At 44.8% G+C, this 21604-nt stretch overlaps 1 protein-coding gene across 2 annotated transcripts in view; it reads left to right on the forward strand.

Moving 5' to 3' along the window:
- Positions 1–1855: 1855 nt before the first annotated feature.
- SCPEP1 (serine carboxypeptidase 1) overlaps positions 1856–21604 on the forward strand; it is a 33022-nt gene continuing 13273 nt past the window's right edge. For both annotated transcript variants that reach the window (XM_025440418.3, XM_049114112.1), the window contains exons 1-6: positions 1856–2008; positions 5689–5837; positions 9959–10048; positions 14243–14398; positions 14745–14819; positions 19520–19592. In XM_025440418.3, coding sequence (XP_025296203.3) covers positions 1942–2008; positions 5689–5837; positions 9959–10048; positions 14243–14398; positions 14745–14819; positions 19520–19592 — 610 coding nt within the window. In that variant the 5' untranslated portion in view covers positions 1856–1941. The remainder of the gene's footprint in view (positions 2009–5688; positions 5838–9958; positions 10049–14242; positions 14399–14744; positions 14820–19519; positions 19593–21604) is intronic.

A 21604-nucleotide genomic window follows, 5' to 3' on the forward strand; every position in this document is an offset into this window, starting at 1 on the left:
CACCCCAGGGCTTAAAGTGGGGAGCCTGGTTGCCTCAGTCGGTTGAGTCTGGCTCTTGATTTTGGCTCAGGTCTTTATCTCAGGGTCGTGAGATCAAGCCCCAAGTGGGGTTCCCTGCTTAGCAGGGACTCTGCTTGAGATCCTCTCTCCCTCTCCCTCTGCCCCTCCCACAACTCTCTCATTCTAAAATAAATAAATCTTAAAAAAAAATAAAGCTATATAACATTTGTAGACTTTCATACAAGAGTATCATTTCTATTTTATCCTCGAGAAATAATTCCCTGAAAATACCATACGGAAAATATATTTACTATAGTGTTATTTTTGCAATGAAAACACAAAACTTGGGATCCCTGGGTGGTGCAGCGGTTTGGCGCCTGCCTTTGGCCCAGGGCGCGATCCTGGAGACCCGGGATCGAATCCCACATCGGGCTCCTGGTGCGTGGAGCCTGCTTCTCCCTCTGCCTGTGTCTCTGCCTCTCTCTCTTTCTCTCTGTGTGACTATCATAAATAAATAAAAATTAAAAAAAAAAAAAGAAAACACAAAACTCTGAAAGTCTAGCTATACTGGAACTGATTAAGAGGATTTGAAGCTCTGGTGACACAGACCAACTTGGAAGCTTTGTTACAATGTCTGTAAGATAGTTACTTCTGTTTCACTAAGGGTGTAATCTGTATATTTTTCAAATGTTCCCCTAGAGGTTTATTACCCTCCCCCCCACCGAGCTGGTACCCTCAATATGGCATTTTACACCGCCCCGGGGGCCACCCCCCAAGCTAAAGCTTAAGGGAACCTGGTTACCTGTTTCTTTTCTCTGGCCTCAGTCTCGGGGCCTTTGCCCATCACCGGCAGGACTGTCACTTCACAGGGTGGCAGATAAAAACACCTGATCATTGATGAGAGTCAGGAGGAGAGGGATGCTGAGGGGAACAGGAGAAGGAGTCCTAGTCACCTGGACTTTGTTTTTCTGTTTCGTTTTCTGTCACGTGCGCTTTTTGAAATAGAGGAGTTAGCAACAACCTGACCCTCACACTGTCCTTGTATTATCTTGTTTCCTAGTTCCACGAGGTGTTGTTCAGTACATCCTTAGGGGGAAAAATGACCTTTTAACACACACACACACACACACACACACACACACACATCTCTACCATTCATTTCCCCCCTCTCCCTCCCCAAACCTACAGTTTCCTCTTTAAAATGACCGCTGTGAAGACGATGCTAACACCGAATTCTGACAATGACAAATTATCATCAACACAGAAAAAAAAAAAAAAAACAATAAAACTTTTTATCAGTGTACTTCAAAAGATGAAGACCACAGGAAAAAATATATATATATACCCCAAATGCCAACAACGGTTCTGTAGGATCCAACACATTTTTGTAATTTCCAAAATGTCCGTGACATATGTAATCTTATAGTTAAAGTAATTTTAAAGATAAATCTGTGAAGACGGAATCGCAGGCTTCTACGAACCAGCTGGTTCTGGCTTCATCTCTCGGAGGTACACGCGCGGTAGCTTTTGAAATGCCAGGCCTATTTGGGGGGAAGGAAGAGAGGAGCCCGGCTTGAAGGGCGGTTCTCGTGGTTACTTCTCTGCAGCGTTTCAGTCCCGTCCCATGACCCAGGCCATCAAATGCATTCTCCGCCTCTTCCTCTCTGATCTGTCCCCAAAACGCCGAGGAGGATGCGGTGGGGCAGACGGGACACCCCGAGCGCGGCCGTCTTGCTCCGGGGGGACCAGCCCAGCAGAGCGCGCCGGGGACACTGGTAGCCACCGGGGCTCACTCCCCGCCGCCCTGGCCCCGCCCCGCCTCGCCCAGGCCCCGCCCCCTCAGACAGGCCCCGCCCCCCCGCCAGGCCCCACCCGCCGCCGTCACGTGGCGGGGCGCGGGGTGCAGCCTGCAGCTGCTGATGCTGCCGCCCGGCGTTCGCCATGGAGCTGACGCCCCGAGCCTCTTCCGTGCCGCTGCTGCTGCTGCTACTTCTGGGCCTGAGCACCGGTAGGTTCGGGCAAAAGGTGCATCAGCGGCCGGTGCCTCCTTCTCTCTCCAGGGCTGAGCGTGTGTTAGTGGGTTCGCGCTTTTGAAAGCAAATCTCTTTCCCCCAGTTTCTACCTTGCATCATTATACTGCTTTGGAACCTCGCTCTCTTTCCTTCCTTCTTTCTTTTCTTTCTTTCTTTCTTTTTTTTTTTTTTTAATGCTAAGTATTTTTTCTACACCCCTTTCTGGCTGAGTGGTCTGGTACTCCTCCTCTCTTCCCTACCCCCTAGGTAGAAGCAGTTGTGCAAAATACATGACTTGGGAAAACTGCTGATCAATGAGGTTTCCACGATCCTAAGTCCACCGCCCTTTTCCTGCGGTGATTGGCTGCTAAGTGGGTTCATGAGGACTTTTTTTTTTTTAATTTTTATTTATTTATGATAGTCACACAGAGAGAGAGAGAGAGAGGCAGAGACATAGGCAGAGGGAGAAGCAGGCTCCATGCACCGGGAGCCCGATGTGGGATTCGATCCCAGGTCTCCAGGATCGCGCCCTGGGCCAAAGGCAGGCGCCAAACCGCTGCGCCACCCAGGGATCCCCCATGAGGACTTTTTAATTTGAGCTGAAACATGCGGTGCGAAGGACCCTGAAAAACAAACCCTATCACGAATGGGACGTTTCATTGAGATAAGGTCTTTCTCTCTCTCCTCATCAGGACGGGATAACATCTCCCCTCACTGCAGTTCTTTTTGACAAAAACAAATTCGTGTTTAATAGGATGACTTGCACATTGGTTTTCACTCTTTCACCAGAATGTCTCGTGGTCTGAATCAAGGTCCCGAGAATTCCAACTGGCCACAAACTTGCCTTGTGATCTTAGGCGGAGTGCTTAGGAGTTCTCTTCCGTTTTGTAAACTGGGGATCCTCTGGCCCTTCAGCTTGGGTCTGGGAAATGTTGTCAAATATATCGCCCTCCCCAAATGTTTAACAGTGGTCACTGCCAGGGAAGGGAGGAGTGCCAGCCGCTAAGTCAAAAGGGATGCAAACCCTATTTGTCATATCTCCAGGAGGCTGTAATCTTGGGTCACTTGAACAGAGAATCTTTAAGCCACACCTGTGATCTAGCCATTCTGTTTTGCTCCTCAAGCCACTTTCTGGTTTTCTTAATCTACATCCTTCTTACAAAACCCCAAAATCCCACCCCCAAGGGAGTAGTGTCCTGGTCTACTCCCTTCTCTTCTGTTTCAGACCAGTTTTTGTGCCTTGCCTTGTCACGGGGGCTTGAAATTTCAGCAAAGAGGAAGTAGAAGGCAGGAAACTCCCATCATGGAGGGTCAGCTCTCATCGTCTTTAACCTCAGCCTTTTCTTACCCACAGAGGGGTATTTGAGGAAAACAACTGTTGACTTGAGAGTTGTTACTTTAGCAAAGGTGACAGAAAATGTATCGAACCTACTCTTTTCTGATACAACATCTTTTCAGATGCTACAAAGTTAACTAGGGAAAATTGAGGCTGTGGAATTAAAGGATACGCATGTGTGTGTGCATGTGTGTATATATATAGCTTTTGATCTATGGAATATCTTTCTTTTGATATTTGGAAAGCCAAGCTGCCTTCCCCAAAGGTGATGCCAGCGTGCACTCTTGCTGACAGTGCTGAGGACTGATCTCCTGTCTCCTTGTGGACATTGAGCACCTGCCATTATTTTTTTATCCATCAAATAAGCCAACGTTTTTTTTTTTTTTTTTAAAGATTTGATTTATTTATTTATGAGAGACACAGAGAAAGAGAGAGAGAGAGGCAGAGACACAGCCAGAGGGAGAAAGCAGGCTTCCATGCAGGGAGCCCGACCGTGGACTCGATCCCAGGTCTCCAGCATCAGGCCCTGGGCTGAAGGCAGCGCTAAACCGCTGAGCCACCTGAGCTGCCCCCAAGCCAACGTTTTTTTAGTGACCTCATATTGATTTGACTTTCATAGCTGAGTATTAGTGATGTTAACTCTTTTTTCACATATTAATTAGCCATTCAAATTTCCTTTTCGTAAATTATTTCCTCAGAGCCTTCACACATTTAATTAGGATCTTCCTTTTTGGATTTTTTTGTTTGTTTGTTTTTTTAAAGATTTTATTTATTTATTTATTCGTGAGAGACACAGAGAGAAAGAGAGGTAGAGACACAGGCAGAGGGAGAAGCCAGCTCCTCGCAGGAAGCCCGATGTGGGACTCGATCCTGGGTCTGGATCTCCAGAGTCACACCCTGGCTGAAGGCGGCGCTAAACCGCTGAGCCACGCGGGCTGTCCTGATCTTACTTTTTGAAATTGATCTACATGAGAAAGGAAAATCACCCTTTTTTCATATTTGTTGCAGATCTTTCTTTCTTGTATGCTTTTTAATTTTATTTCTGATGTACATAAATTTTGTTGTACAGAATATATAACAAGCCTCTGTCCTCAACTCTGTTTATCTTTTTCTTTGTAGTCTCTGGGGGTATGGCCACATCACTTCCCCAACCAGAGATCAGAAAAGCATTCAATTATATTTTTGTATTTTTTTAATGTCTAAAATTTTAAATTGAAACGCTTGATCCACTTGAAATTTATTTTGGTTTACAGTGTCAAGTAAGGACCTGTGTTGTTTTTTTTTTTTTTCTCCCTCACAAAAGCTAACAGTTGCCCCAGCAGTAATAAAGTGAATATTGGTCCCTCTCATTTAGGATACTTCTTTAATCATATATTAAATGAGATATTAAAAGCCAGCATCTTGCAGTTTTTCTTTTTTTTCCAGAAATGTGAATCTGTCTTTCTAAAATAGAATTGTAAATGTGTTTCAGGCTTATTGTTAAAAATCTAAGTATTGGGGCACCTGGGTGGCTCAGTGGTTGAGCTTCTGCCTCTGGCTCACGTCGTGATCCTCATGTCCTGGGATCGAGTCCTGCATCAGGCTCCCCATGGGGAGCCTGTCTCTGCCTCTCTCTCTCTCTGTCTCTCATGAATAAATAAATAAAATCTTTTTTTAAAAAAAAATCTGAATATTGCAGAGGAAAAAGTGAAAGCCCTTAACCTCTTTTGCCACTATTAAGTTTGATTTGTCTCTTTCTCTCTCTCTCTGTGTGATTATCATAAAAAAAGAAAAAAGTTTGGTTGGCCTTTTTTTAAATAGTTTTTTTTTTTAAGATTTTATTTATTTATTAGAGATACAGAGAGAGAGGCAGAGACACAGGCAGAGGGAGAAGCAGGCTTCATGCAGGGAGCCCGATGTGGGACTTGATCCCTGGTCTCCAGGATCCAGCCCTGGACCAAAGAGGGCGCTAAATCGCTGAGCCACCCGGGCTGCTCTGCTTTTTTTTCTTTTTTTTTTTTTTTTTTAGAAGGAGAGAGTGGGTGGGAGAGGCAGAAGGAGAGTCTCAAGCTGACTGCTCCGCACAGAGCCCATGCAGGGCATGATCTCATGACCCTGAGATCAACACCTGAGCTGAGATCAAGCGTCAGGTGCTTAACTGACTGAGCCACCCAGGCACTCCTGGTTTGCTTTTTCATTAACTTAAGTGCTTTTCCTTATCTCCACAATATATTAAAGTGAGTAAATTGCCTCAAATAGGAACCAAATTTTCTCCAGTTTAGCATGGCTGTCTCTGCAGGTTTGGACTTTACCTGGATGTTACACATTCTTCGGGAAGATCACATTGTACTTCTGTTTTAGGAGCGGTCACTGACTGGCCCGCAGAAGAGGGAAAGGAAGTATGGGATTACGTGACCGTCCGCAAGGATGCCCACATGTTCTGGTGGCTCTATTATGCCACGAACCCCTGCAAGAACTTTTCAGAACTGCCCCTGGTCATGTGGCTTCAGGTAAAAGTGGCTTGGCTGCCCAGCCAGCTTTCCCCACATACCACTTTGCTTGCTCTTAAGGTCTCACAGCTCAGCTGTGAAGGACTAATCAGATCCAGCAGCTGATGGAGGGTCTCCTAGGGTTGGAGGTTTGGTGTCCTTCTGGGGCAAGCAAAGGCAATGGTCTACCGAGGGGGCCAAATCAAAGAGTGAGGGGTTCTAGCCTTTGTGGGAGGTCTTTTTATATCGAGCTCAGCCAGTGGCAGGACGCCTTCGTGGAAGCTCTTAAAGACACATTTGACTTTATGCTCACAGAAATGTTTTGAAAGGTTCCAAAGCAAAGGCTAGGGCACTCTGAGCACCCCTCCCTCTCCCTCTTCTACTAGTCCCTCCTAGACCCTAAGTCCTCACCCCCAGAAAAGCTGATCTTTGTAAAGGATTCATCCTTTTGTATCTTAGTATTAAATATTGGGCCTATCCTTCTCCCTAAGTGTGTTTGCATGTTCATCTTGAGCTCTGATTGTAGGCTGGAAGGCAGGGGACTGGCTGAAGGGTATTTGGGGGTAGTCAGAGGAGCCTTCCTTGCATTCCTAAAATACCTGCCCAGAGGTGGCCCACACCCACTTGGAAGACCAGTCTGTAGGGAGGGGTTGAGGAACACGCTCTTGCTTCAGCCTCTAGAGACTGGAGGTATGGCCCAGATTGGGCTCCAGGTGGCTCATCGGTAAATAAGTGTCCTGCTTCTCCCTTCCCAGGGATGCAAATGTCACTTCCTCCCAGAATGTCAGCATTCACCAGCAACCTGCCAGTGCCCTGGGCTTGGCCTCCTTGGCTAACCCCCACAGACTTTCTGGTGAGATAGGGCTCAGAGGAGCCCTTTGTAGGGAAAGGCCCTTTCCCTTGTAGCATTATCACAACTGTTACCTTTGAGGGCTGGACGTGAGGCCCCGCTTGAGGATGCAGATAAGAAGAACGCATGTGTGTATCCCCATGAACTTCTGTTTACCTCGGGGCTGCCGGAGGCAGAAATGCAGCAGAGTTCTGTTTTCTGAGCTTTGGTTTTTCATCTGAGGATTTTGTTAATCAGCAGGACTTCTTCCAACCTCAAGTGAAAGCTTACAGACGGAGCCAAAGCAGAAAGCAGAAGTACTGGAGTGTAGGCCAGATGCTACCCAGTCAGCATCCTCTTTGTCACATGCTGCCCCTGAAGCAGTTTCTGGGCTCTTAGGAATTTGAAAACTGTTCAACTTTAGAGTTGCAGATCTTTCCTTTGGTTGATTGCAGAGTGAGGTGGTTGTTCTATCTGAATTAGTTGCGAACGTTTTTTTTTGTTATTTATTTATTTATTTATTTATTTATTTATTTATTTATTTATTTATTTATTTGATAGAGAGAGAGAGAAGGGAGAGAGAATCCCAAGGAGACTCCAGGCTGAGTGTGGAGCCCAGCTTGGGGCTCAATCTCATGACCGTGAGATCATGATCTGAGCCGAAACCAAGAGTTGGACACTCCAAATGCACCACCAAACATCTCACTTGCCAACATCTTAAATTCAAAACATTTTCCTTTTTCCAACAATCAGGAGACATGGCACCTTGGGTCCTGAACTTGCTATCCCAAAGCTGAGTGACCGTGGCCCCTTTCACACAAGGCAGGAGCTTCTGGAGGAGGGGCTCCCTCTGCCCACAGCTGATTTCTCTGCTCTGCGTACACTTTGTCGCGCCGCCCAGTGTATGACTGGTTAGGTTAACCCTCTGAGCTAAGATACTCATTGAAGTTTATCCACAGGCTAAGTAACCAACCTGCCCTTCATTTCCTCTGAGGCCCACAGGAGAAGGAAAAACACTATGATTAGGGAAGAAATAATTAATTTCGATGAAAAGGAAATCTATTTTAGCAGCCTACTGGTGACACACATACTGACTTCTGTGGGCAGGTCTTTGAGTAATTGAGGTCATGTCACCAGAGTGAAGTAACTCTGAGTGCAGTAGTGAGCTATTTTCGATACACTTTCAAGTCATTTAAGCAGTCCAGTTGGTCTGCTGACATGTTTCCCATATTTCAGAGTCACTGGATAGTCCTGGGCCATGAAAGCACCCCATCCCGAAGTTCTAAGGGAAAAAAAGACTTTGCGGTAGGATGTTCTCAAATAGAACAGAAACATCTTTCAGCCAGCTTCTTGTTGCCATTGGGGTTAGGGGAGGGAGGGGTGTCATCTCCTGCCTCCGACCCAGCTTATCAAAAGCAGCCCAGAAAATTGGGAGTTGTCCCACCAAGGCCAAGCCTCCTAGGATTCCCAGCTTCCCTCCTTTTGTTCTGGTCCTGTCCTGTCCTGTTTCCCAGTCAGTCCACTAGGAGAAAGGGGCCCAGCAGCCACCTGGAGATACACGCTTGCTCTTAATTTACTGTGTGTTGCATTTTGCAGTGTTGCCACATAATTCCATATAGTTTGTGGTTCTAAATGGCTGTTTCACAGTCTGTACTGATCTGTTCCCTTAGCGAGGGGCATTGGAGGTGCATCCTTTCACTGTCATAAATGTCACTGTGATGAACAGCTGCCCCTGGTTTGTGAGCTTTTTACCATGATATTGGGAAAGCTTAAGATACTGAGTGCATATAATTAGAGGGATGGATAGCCTCCCAGTTTTATAATAGTTTGGGGTAGGTTCAAAACATTACATAGTTTCACACAGTCTTTCCCTGTTGGAATCTTCCAGTTACCCCTGAGCCCTGACCCTGACGTTGTCTTTTTTTTTTTCCCCTTTAGATTGCCCTGTACAAGTAGCCCTGGCTTCTGTTTTGCCGGAGCTATTCCTTCCAGTGTTTGTGTATGATCCTTTCTTGTCCATCTTGCTCGTGCACAGGGAGGCAGGATCCTTTCTCTGAATGCCTGTGCCCTTGGCTCAGCTGGTCCCCGAGGCTTTGTTCAGAAGAGCACTGACCACGCTTTCCCCTGACTGTCTCCCAAAGGGCCACCTTCCCTGGCTTAGCCCTTCACAACCCATGGGACGTCCAGCTCCCGTGGTTGGGCCCAGACACTGAGCTCTGTTCACAGCCCTGCCCCACCTGCTCTCAGCCCTGAGCGCACAGTGTCCAGCCCTCCCTGCTCTGGGACTTTTGCATTTGCTAAATTATATCCTAGGGATCCATGTGATCACACTGCCCCTTAAACTGTGGCCCTAGTCATTTCACAGGGACACTGAGGAGACAGTGGTGTGGTGGAGAGTCACAGGGTATGACCCTTCCCTGGACTTACTGCTCATCTTGGAAATGCTAGGGGTTGGGCAAGGTGTTGTGAAGATCAGTGAACCCCATGGCAGGCCAGGGTTCAATCTCAGAGGATCAGGGGTAGGAAAGTCCCTTCTGGGGCTCTTAGACCAGATCTTTTCCATTTATTTGTTTACTTACTTAATTTTGATTTTAATTTTATTCTCAAGTAATCTCTACACCCAACATGAAGCTCAAACTCACAACCCTGAGATCAAGAGTCACATACTGTACTGAGCCAGCCAGGTGTCCCTGGGTCTTTTCCCTGTAGAAAGCTTGAGCAGGGATCCCTGGGTGGCGCAGTGGTTTGGCGCCTGCCTTTGGCCCAGGGCGCGATCCTGGAGACCCGGGATCGAATCCCACATCGGGCTTCCGATGCATGGAGCCTGCTTCTCCCTCTGCCTATGTCTCTGCCTCTCTCTCTTTCTCTCTCTGTGACTATCATAAATAAATAAAAATTAAAAAAAAAAAAAAGAAAGCTTGAGCAGTCAATTACCAGGGGGTTCTGTTGATACAGACACCCCGGTTCTCCAGGTCAGCTGTGTCTTTCCTATAATGTTGACCCAGCCATCACTAAATCATAAGTTGTTGGGAACCCTGGGTGGCTCAGCAGTTGAGTGCCTGCCTTTGGCTTAAGGCGTGATCCCGGATTCCCAGGTTCAAGTCCCACATCAGGCTCCCTGCATGCAGCCTGCTTCTCTGTTTGCCTGTGTCTCTGCCTCTGTCTCTCATGAATAAATAAATAAAATCTTTAAAAAAAATCATAACTTAAAAAAAAATAAAAATAAAAAAATCATAACTTGTTTATCGTGAATGTGGTCAGTGTTATGGTACTTTGACTAATGTTTTCTCTGGGTTTATTTTCTCTTCCACAGGGTGGTCCAGGTGGTTCCAGCACTGGATTTGGAAACTTTGAGGAAATCGGGCCCCTTGATAGTGATCTCAAACCACGAAGAACCACCTGGGTACAGTGAGCGTAGCCCCTATCTGCACATGCCCTATGGCCTCGCCAAGCCTGAACACCCCCACCCCGGCCCTCCCGCAGTCTGGGGGGGCGGGTCACAAGTTTAGCAGCACTGCCCCATCCCTTTCCCTGTGTCCATTTCTCAGGACAGCTTATCCCTTCCCGGGACTCTCTGGCTTTCCCACATCGCGGCAGAAGGTTGTTCTCGCAGACACCAGAGTCCTTGTGACTCCCCCCATATGGGCCATCTCTGTCATCCACCTGCAGGGTCCCTGCCTCTGGCCACCACCTTCATGCCAACCCCCTCTCACCCCCTCGCTACCACCTTGCTTCTGGACTTCATCACGACTTCAGAGCCTTTGTCCTCTACCCTGTTGGTGTCTCTCTAGCTCTGCCTTCCTCCTTCCCTCCCTCATTCTTAGTTTCACTTCCTGCCCTAACCCCTCTCTGCTCAACCCCTGGCTCCTTCATCCTTCTCCCTGACCAGCCATGCCACCCCCAGGCTTGTGTCAGTCCCACTGTCCCCCTGGTTGGATCTCCTCTCGGGTGCCAAATGCTGGTGGGCAAAACCGTCTGGCTGGCAGGGAGGGGCCGAGGCCGCCCTCATCGGTGTGCTGGGGCCCCGCTCCCCTCCCGGTCTGACCGGCCTCCCCGCCTCCCCGAGAGAGCAGAGCCATCACCTGTGACCAGTTAGCCCCTGGCCTCGCTAATAAGTGCTTCACTGCCCTGCCCCTCACTACCCTCCCGTCTCAAAACAACACACGAGGCTCCTCCCTGCTGAGGTCCCTCCTCCAAGATTCCTAACTTGGACAGTTAGTACCTTTCCACATCCTTACGCTGTCTCTAGGCTCTCTTCTTCCTGGGGTGCGGGGTACACAGGTTTCCCACAACCTACTACACAAGCCACTCCAGCTACTACCTTTTTTTTTTTTTTTAAAGATTTTATTTATTCATGAGAGACAGAGAGAGAGGCAGAGACACAGGCAGAGGGAGAAGCAGGCTCCCCGTGAGGAGCCTGATGTGGGACTCGATCCAGTGACTCCAGGATCACACCGAGCTGAAGGCAGATGTTCAACCGCTGAGCCACCCAGGTGTCCCTAGCTACTACCCTTTCTTAAGAGAGTTCTTTATATAGGCATACCGTGGAGACACTGTGGGTTTGGTTCTGGATTTGGTTTGAATTTTTTAAATTTCCCAGGCCATATAAAAGTTAATGCTTACATTATACTGTGGTCTGTTACATGGGCACTAACATGATGTGTAAAAAAACACTGTACATACCTTAATGAAAAAGTGCCCTATGGCTAAAAAATGCTAGCCATCATCTGAACTTCCCATGAGTGGTGTTCATTGGTCACAGAGCACTAAAATAAGTACAATAATAATGAAACAGTTTAAGTATTGCAAGAATTATCAAAATGTGGCACAGAGACATTACGTGAGCAATTGCTGTTGGGAAAATGGTACTCATGGACTTGCTCAATGTGGGATTGCCCACAGATCTTCAATTTATAGAAAGAGCAGTAAAATGAGGTGTGCTGTATACTGCTGTCTAGTCTTTACTTCCTATATATGCTTTAGCCTAGAGCTTTCTGGGCTGGGGGCTGGGGGCAGGAGAGAGTGGGTGCTAGGGAACCCAACGCACATTAGCTCTAGGGTACAGTACACGTATCTCCTCCATGGCCCAGACAAGGTTGGGAAGCACTGCCCTAACCCATTTGGCTTTTCCCCTAACTCTGCTGGAGCTGTTGTCCTCAGGGGCATGCTGGCTTCCCAATTCCAAGTCCAGCAGATCCTTCATGGGATTCTTTTCATGGACTTTTTTGCTATCCTGTTGGCCATTCCCATGTCTTAGATGTTGCTGTTTCCCATACTGTGTCCTTGGTAATATTCTCTTCTATGTATGTTCTTTTGGCAGCCCTATCCTCTCAGACTGCTTTAATGATACATAGATGATGATGATTCCCAAGTCAGTATCTCTAGCTCAGAACTTTTTTGCCCCAGAACTATTTCTCCATTTGCCTCTGAGATGTCTCCGTGTGGATGTCCCTCATACATCCCCTATTCAAGATATTCCAATCTATGTTCATTAGTACACCGTACCCTCTACCCACCCACAAAACCAGCCAGCTCCATGTGTCCCTCATTGTGGCAGATGGTACCACCATCCAATCAGTTGTCTGAGCCAGAAACCAGAGAGCCATCCTTGTCTTCCTGTGCTCCTCACCCATTCATCCAATCAGTTTTAACTAAAAATAAATTCTTTTTTCTTTTTTAAAGATCTTATTTATTTATTTGAGAGAGGGAGAAAGAGAGGGGGAGCATGAGTAAGGGCAGAAGGAGAAGCAAACTTCCTCCTGAGTGTGGAGCCTGACACAGGGCTGAATCCCAGGACCCTGAGATCATGACCTGAGTCAAAGGTCATGCATAATTGACTGAGCCACCCAGGCGCCCCTAAACATGAATTCGTAGGGATTCCTGGATGGCTCAGGGGTTGAGCGTCGTCTGCCTTTGGCTCAGGGCGTGTCCTGGGATTGAGCCCCGCATTGGGCTCCCTGCATGGAGCCTGCTTCTCCCTCTGCCTGTGTCTCTGCCTCTCTCTCTGTGTTTCTCATGAATAAGTAAATAAAATCTTTAAAAAAAAATGAATTCATAAAATATAGCTTTATTGAAATAATTCACATACCCTGCAACTCACCCATTTAAAGTATACAATTCAGCGTCATTCAGTATATTCAGAGTTTTATAACCATTACCACAATCAATTTCAAAACATTTTACTACTCTCCCATCCCAGAAAGCCTCCTACCCCTTAACTATTAACCACCAGTCTCTCCTTAGGCAACCACTAATCTATTTTCTGTCTCTGTAGACTTGCCTGTGTTAACCATTTTGTAACAATGGAGTCATATGGTATGTGGCCTTTGGTGTGTGGCTTCTTTCACTTAGCATAATATTTACGAGGTTCATCCATGTTGTGCGTGCCACTTCTTCTCCTTTTGTAAGGGCGAATAATACTCCATTGTATGGCTATACCACATTTTGTCTCTTCTTTTTTTCTTTTTTTTTTTTTTTACATTTTGTCTCTTCATCTGCTGATGAACACTTAGGTTGTTTCCATGGTTTGGCTCAATGAATAGTGCAGGGGACACTGGTGGCAAACATTTATTTGAGTTCCTATTTTCAGTTTTGGTGAAGGGGGATATACCTCAAAATAGAATTGCTGTGTCACATGAGAACTCTCTTTAACACCCGAGCATTGGTAATATTCTTCATCCACCCCTTTTCCATCCTCTCTAGTGGCTGCTTTCAGAGTGCATCTCCAATGCAGATCTCTCCTTAGTTTAATCACTCTTTCAGTTCCCAGAAGATCAGATCCAGATTCCTGCTCTCTCCCTACCTCCTGCCACATCTCCCAACATCTGTCCATCTACACTCTACCTTCAGGCCTCTGCCTGGCCAGTTCCTTGGCTTGGACTTCATTCCTTTGACCACTCATTCACACCTAGCTTCCCATACTCACATCTCCATTAGTCACTCAGTGCAGGGCCATTCTTCCTCCATGTCCCTCTGAGTCCTTGGATTCTCTGTGTCTCCCTTCTGGTCCTCCTTTTTTTTTTTTTTAAGATTTTATTTATTTATTCATAGACACAGAGAGAGGGGCAGAGACACAGACAGAGGGAGAAGCAGGCTCCATGCAGGGAGCCCGATGTGGGACTCGACCCCTGGTCTCCAGGATCACACCCCAGACTGCAGGCGGCACCAAATCGCTGTGCCACCGGGGCTGCCCCCTTAAGTGCAGTTTACTTTTGCCTCTGAGTCTTTGCACATGCCGTTTCCTTAGCCTGGAACATTCCTGAGCTTGTTTCTGACTGAAATATCACTTCTACTTTGCCTTTCTCTGTCTTAGTCTCTGTTTCTGGCCTTTATTATTTATTTATTTTGAAAGTAGGCTCCAGGCCCAATGTGGAGCTTGAACTCACAACCCTGAGATCAAGAGTTGCAAGCTCTACTGACTAAGCCAGCCAGGTGTCCCTCCTGTCCCTTACTATTTTTTGAAATCCCTTTTAGCAGTAGGATTGTAAGCATGCTGGTACCTTCACATCCTTGGGTTTTGTTGAGTTCATAGAAGATGGTAGAAAGACAGTCAGTGACTGAGTGATTGTACCACTTGACTTTCCTATGTGACATGTAGCTCCAGTCAGCCAGTCTCCTATTTGTGGATAACCCTGTGGGCACTGGGTTCAGTTACGTGAACAAGAGTGATGCATATGCCAAAGACCTTGCCACAGTGGCGTCAGACATGATGGTTCTCCTGAAGACTTTCTTCGATTGCCACAAGGAATTCCAGGTGAGCAGTGACTCGGGCACAGCTAAGCAAAGGGGCTAGCGGTCACACAACTACATCCACCTGAATAAACTTAAATTTCCCCAAGAGATCAGTGTCTAGCCATTGTCAGAGAAAACTTTTCTGCACCTGAGGTCAGATTGTGGCCTTTTGTTTCTGTCATCTCTAAAAGTGGTTTTGAGCTTGAAAGAATGACCTTGGAGTCCAGTATTCTGATCAGATAGGGGGGAAAGACCAATAAAAGCAGATTTGTCTTGTCTGGCCATGACATGCAATAAAAATTTGAAATTCACGTGAATAAAAAAGCATTTGGGATGTTTAATTCTTTGTAAATTCCTTTTCTTGCTAGACGATTCCATTCTACATTTTCTCAGAGTCCTACGGAGGCAAAATGGCTGCTGGCATTGGTCTAGAACTTTATAAGGTAATGGGAAAGATGATTCTGTTTTGGTTTCAGACAGAAACTGATTCTGTTCTTTTCTATATCACCTTAGACTGAATATACTTTGAGTTGGACCTTATATAAAATCTGTAATAATCGCCACAAGAAGTTTCAGAGAGAACAGTGAAAATTGCCCTACCAGTTGTGAAACAAGCTGGAAAGAAAGCTACAGTGAGTGAAACAATGTTGTGCTAGCACAGCAGCAGACTAACAGATTAAATGCAGCAGGATAAAGGATCCAGAAACAGATTTTACATATACTGGTGTATAAACATGTGTATGTAAATAACATATATATGTAATGCATATGATCATATGGCATTATCACATCCGATGATAAGATGGCATTTCAGATCATTGGGTAGCAGATAGAATATTCCGTGAATGGCATGGAAACAAATGGTTCTCACTTTAAAAAACTATAACGTTGAATTCCTTTCATAAAACATCAGTTCTAGATAAACATCTAAACATAAAGAAAAAATCCAAACATAAAAATCAAAACTATAAGAGAACCTGAAGCTTACCTTCATTTAAAAATTTTTATTTTCTTTTATTTTTTATTTTTTGAGAGAGTGTAGGTGTGTGAGCAGGGAGGAGGGTAGAGGCAGAGGGAGAAAGAGAATCTCAAGCAGACTTTGCAAAACCCAACATGAGGCTCCATCTTCCAACCCAAGATCATGATCTGATCCTAAATCAAGAGTTGGGTACAACTGACTGAGCCACCCAGGTGTCCCTGAAGCTTTCCTTCATAAGATGAAACACCCAAAGGCTAAAAAGGATAAAGTTGATATATTTAGACCACATTAAAACTTAAAACTCAAGAGTTCCATAATTTCAGAAGACATATATATGTATGCCGGCATAAATATATGCTAGAAAAAATACTTATATATATATTTTAAAGAATTTATTTATTCATTCATGGAAGACACACAGAGAGGTAGAGACATAGGCAGAGGGAGAAGCAGGCCCTCTGCAAGGAGCCCAGTGTGGGACTCGATCCTAGATTCTAGGATCACGCCCTGTGCCAAAGGCAGACACTCAACCGCTGAGCCACCCAGGCGTCCCAAAAAAGTACTTATATTGATAACCATAAAAAGAGACAAGATCCTAGAAGTAAATTGGCAAAAAATATAAAGCAGTGTATAGCAAAAATGCAAACAGCCTGTGAACATATGACAAATGCTCAACTTTTGTTAGCCAAATCTATAAGGTTTACAAATATTTAAAAGATTAGTGACACCCAGTTTTGGTAAGAAGTCAGGGAAATAAATGTTTTTCTCCACTTTTGGTGAGATTGGAAATTGGGAAATCATTTTATTTTATTATTATTATTTTTAAGATTTTTATTTATTTATTCATGAGAGACAGAGAGAGAGGCACAGACAGAGGCAGAGGGAGAAGCAGGCTCCATGCAGGGAGCCTGACATGGGACTCGATCCCGGGTCTCCAGGATCATGCCCTGGGCTGAAGGTGGCGCTAAACCGCTGAGCCACCCGGGATGCCCGATAAATCCTTTTAAAAGGGCAATTTGGCAGTCTTTGTCAACTTGTAAATCTATATGCCCTCACACCCAATAATTTCAGTTCCAGGAATCTGTCCTGTGGGAATTCTTGTGTGTGTGTGTGTGTGTGTGTGTGTGTGTGTGTGTGAGAGTTTTTTTTTTTTTTAACATTTGAGAGAGAGAGAGAGAGAGAGTGAAAGTGAGAGTTTGTGGGGGAAGGAACAGAGGGAGAGAGAGACTTAAGCAGACCCCCAGCTGAGCACAGAGCCTAACATGGGGCTCAATCTCATGACCCTGAGATCCCAAACTGAGCTGAAACCAAGAGTCAGACACTTAACCAACTGAGCCACCCAGGCGCCCCAAGTCCGAGGATGTTTAATACACTATTGTTTACCATGCCCTTCAACAGGAAACAAGGTCAGGGCTGTCCCTATAAGATTAGTTAGATAAAATAAATGTATCCTTCCATGAGAGGACACTTTGCAGCCAGTATAAAGAATGGCTACATTTCTATATCTGTGTGTATAAGCTTGTGAAAGCAAAGAAAGGGGTTAGAAGGGTATGTAACATGTTAACTGTGGCCAGCTGGCCATGTGGGACAGAGGGCAAGTCTCTCCACATTTTCTCCCGTCCACTGCACTGTTTAAATTTATTTACAATGCTCTTATTATGGCCTTTGCTTTTTTAAGATTTATTAATTTTTTTTAAAAAATTAACCTTTTATAAGAAATAGTATATGTGTGATAACAGAAAATTAGAAAATACAGCAAAGCACAAATTTAAACTTAGAATGTCACCTTTGCACCACGTGGAGAGCCCTGTTAACACCTTAGTGGATGTGCCTTTACATCTTTTTCTGCACTTTATAAAATCCTTTTTAAACCAATATGAGGTCATCTTAGACATCATGTCTACAGCCTGCTTTCTTCATCACTAGTCCTCACCTTCCCATTTCAGCACATTTTCATCTCAAATATTCAGATTCCTTTAATGATCCCAACGTGTCCTTGGTAGCTGGTTGGTCCTGCATCAAAGCAGATGCAGGAATCACAGCTGGCTGTGATGTCTCTAAAGTCTGTTTTCATCTAGCACAGTCCCTTTAAAATGACTCAGACTCCGTGAAGAAACCAGACTACTTGGCTTGTCTCCTTTTTTGTCTGGTCATGCCTTCATGGTGTTTATTTAAATTCTCTCTTTACTGTATTTCCTACAAAACTGTAAGTTATAGATAAAGTCTAATAGATTCAAGGTAAAAGTTTTGGCTAGCATATATTGTAATAGGTCAGGTTTCAGGAAAAATCCAGCTCACCACCTGTTTTTATTTATTTTTTAAAGTGTTTATGTATTTGACAGAGAGCACGAAAGAGCACAAGCAGGGGGAACTGCAGAAGGAGGGGCACAGGGAGAGGGAAAAGCAGGCTCCCCACTAAGTAGGGACCCCGACTGAGGCTCAATCCCAGGACCCTGAAATCATGACCTTAGCTGGAGGCAGACGCTTAACCATCTGAGCGCCCCTACCGCCTGTTTTTATATGATCTGTGAGCTAAGAAGGGCTTTTATATGAACTAAGAGTGCCTTTTAGATTTTCAAGTGGTGGTGATGTAGGGAGGGGAATAAAAGCAGAATAATTTTTTTTTTAAGATTTTATTTGTTCATGAGAGACACACATACAGAGGCAGAGGGAGAAGCAGGCTCCCTATGGGGAGCCCAATCCTGAGATCATGACCTGAGCCAAAGGCAGGCACTCAACCACTGAGCACCCAGGTGCCCCAAAAGCAGAATAATATTTCATGATGGTGGGCATCCCCGGGTGGCTCAGCGGTTTAGCGCCGCCTTCAACCCAGGGCCTGATCCTGGAGTCCTGGGATCGAGTCCCATGTTGGGCTCCCTGCATGGAGCCTGCTTCTCCCTCTGCCTCTCTGTCTCTATGTCTCTCATTAATAAATAAATAAAATCTTTAAAAAATATACATATATATTTCATGATGGTATGAAAATTACATGAAACTCAAATTTCAGCATCCACAAATAAAGTTTTATTAGAACTCTTCATTTGTTTACCTATTGCCTATGGCTGTTCTAGAGTTACACTGGCAGAGCTGAGTAATTGCAACATAGACTGGTCTACAAAGCCTACAATATTTGAAATTCTGTCCCTTTATAGAATAAGTTGCCAGCCTCTGATATCTATGATGCTGTGTACTTCATTGGGCTTCAAATCAGAAAGCACATAGCATCTAGATCTAGTCTGATTTTTCAACTGGACTTTCTCACCCTCTGCCTGGGCAGAAAATTATCTGAGTGGTGTTTTCTTCAAACTATGTGGATCTTCAGTTCTTCATCCATCTTTCACCTAACGGTTTTAATATCAATTTTTAATTCTCACGTAGTCAGTAATTTCATTAGGAGTTTCAAAATGGTGGTTTTCTCCTGTTTGGTTTTTTTTTTTTTTCCCACACCTATTAGCTGGTATTCTTTTATAAAGTGGAACTTTCCCTTATCGTCTGAACTACTTAGGTAACTTATGAAATAAGTTCCTGGGGTGCCTGGCTGACTCAGTGGGATGAGTGTAAGACTCTTGATCTCTGGGTCATGAGTTTGAGCCCCATGTCGGGAATAGAGATTACTTAAATTAAAAAAAAAAAAATTTTTTTTTTTTTTTAAAGAAGAAGTAAGTTCCTTTTGGAAAACCCAGATAAATGCATAATTCTTTCTGTGTAATTGCTAATGTTCAGATTCAGGATGTTCATTGTTTTATTTTAGATCTCTGAATAGTTTATGCACACACATAATTTAAAATTCAAAAAATGAAAAAGGTATTTTGTAAAAAATCTCCCTCTTGCCCCAATCCTGTTTCCTAAGTTAGCCTGTTATTAGTTACTTCTGTATCATTCCAGAGGTATTCCATGCTTATGTTAACTAATTCATGCCAACACTCATGAAAACAGTAGAGAGAAATTCAAACAGTTCTTTGTCATTTTGCAAATGGCAGCAGGAAAAGAATTACTCTTGCTCTCTACTGGGTCACTTAGGTCTTTGGGAATCTTAGAAAGGATGAGCCGAAGTTTTCTGTGCTCAGGAAGGGTGGTGCATAAAGGCTTGGCTCCCTCCTGCTGAGGAAGGGATGGAGGTCTCTGGGTTCCCTTGGCAAGGATGTTTCTTGGCTCTTCTTTCAGGCCATTCAGCAAGGGACCATCCAGTGCAACTTTGCCGGTGTTGCTTTGGGTGACTCGTGGATCTCTCCTGTTCGTAAGTACAGAATTCTCAGATACTTCTTTACTCCTTTCCTCCATCTTTCCCTGGAACTTTGGGCTTTGCTGTCCAGATCAAAAAACAGGGTGACAGAATTTTCTGGGTCCTTAGAGATGTCAACACAGGAAGTGTTTGCCTCAGGAGCATCCAAGTTTGGGGATGAGAACTCATTTATAGAGCTCCTACCATGGACTGCTGCTGACTGGACTGAATGACTGAATTCTCTTATTTGATTCTCACAACAAAAGAATCACATTTTACAGTTGGCTTTTTTTTTTTTTTTTTTTTTTTTTTGAGAAGGTGGCAGGGCAGAGGGGGGAGAGAGAGAGAGAATCTTAAGCAGGCTCCATGCCCATCACAAGCTCAACAGAGGGCTTGATCTCACGACCCTGATCATGACCTGAGCCAAAATCAAGATTTTAATGCCTAACCGACTGAGCCACCCAGGTGCCCCAACAGTTGAAAACATTCTAAAGACTAGAGAGGTGATGAAATTTGCTCTCTGACACACAGCATGAGTGGCCTGGTCAGGATTCAAACCTAGGTCTGTTGGTCACTTGTCACCACCACTAGAATGAACATTAGGGGTGAAATTCCTATCTGTTGCTCACACTGGTGGTGAGACAAGGTTACTATTAAGTCCTGCAGCTCAGGTTCCTAGTTTCATAACTAGAGTGTCCTCTTTGGAAGTACAGTTAAAAGTTGTTTGTGATGTACACATCTAGGGGGTGGCTTCCGATGTCTGAAATAGTCATCTTGGTGGGGTTAACTCTAACACAGGATTTCTAAATCTCAGGGCTATTGACATTTTAGGCCACATAATTCTGATGTTACTGGAAATGGCATTTCTTGCCCTTATTCTTGGCATCATCCAGGCCTGAAATGGAATAACTGAGAGCTCTTGAGTTAGCATCAGGAGAAAGGCTGCTCTTGGTTTTTCCTTCCTTCCTGGATGAACCTCCTGGGACATCATGAAGTTTTGGAAGCCTTGATCAGAGGTATGAGGCCCCCTGTCTCACAATCCTAGCCATTGGCCTCACAGTGCCTGCTGGGGTCTCATCACAGTTTCCTAACAGCAGTCAAGACTTTGCATGTGTTAACTTCATTGAATGCTTACAACAGTTCCATGGGATGGATGGTGTTATTACCACAGTTTTGGAGATGATGAAACTGAGACTCAGAGAGGTTAAGCAATTTTCCTAAAGTCACACAGCTGAAGTTAGCATTCACCTCCTGGCAGCAGGCTATGCAGAATCTAAGCATTCACCCATTACACTACACTACCTACACAAGACCAGGAAGTTTAGCCCCATGGCTTTGCAAGTGCTATTCATCCTGTCCAGAGTTTATCCTTTTTCACCTTGCTGGGACCAGCTTCCCCTTTAGAAATCTCCCTGCCCAAGGACACCTACGTGGCTCATTCGGTTAAGCATCCAACTCTTGATTTTGGCTCAGGTTATGATCTCAGGGTTGTGAGATTGAGCCCCGCATCAGGCTCTGCACTGGGCATGAAGCCTCTTAAGATTCTTTCTCCCTCTCCCTCTGCCCCTCCCTCCCTATCCCAATCCCCAACCCTTCATGCACACCGTTCTGTCTCTAAATTAACAAAAAAAAAAAAAAAAAAAAAAAGGAAAGAAAGAGAAAAAATAAATCTTCCTACCCAGATCTGAATCCCTTCTTTGAGATCCACTTAAGTTCCACCCCTCCCTCCCAGTACTCCTTTTTTGAGAAAGAAATACTGTTAAATTTGTATGAATCATTATTATTTGCTAGGTAGTGGGCATGTGCTAGGTGCTACAAAAGATGCGCAGACCTGCTCCATGTCTTCAAGAAGATCTACACAGCTCAAGATGGTAGCCATAGCCATACACAACTAAATTTAAATTAATTGAAATACATCTTTCTTTCTTTTTATTTTTTTATTTTTTTATGATAGTCACAGAGAGAGAGAGAGAGAGGCAGAGACACAGGGAGAGGGAGAAGCAGGCTCCATGTACCAGGAGCCCAAT

Source organism: Canis lupus, chromosome 9 (genome assembly GCF_003254725.2).
Source record: "Canis lupus dingo isolate Sandy chromosome 9, ASM325472v2, whole genome shotgun sequence".
NCBI lineage: Eukaryota > Metazoa > Chordata > Mammalia > Carnivora > Canidae > Canis > Canis lupus.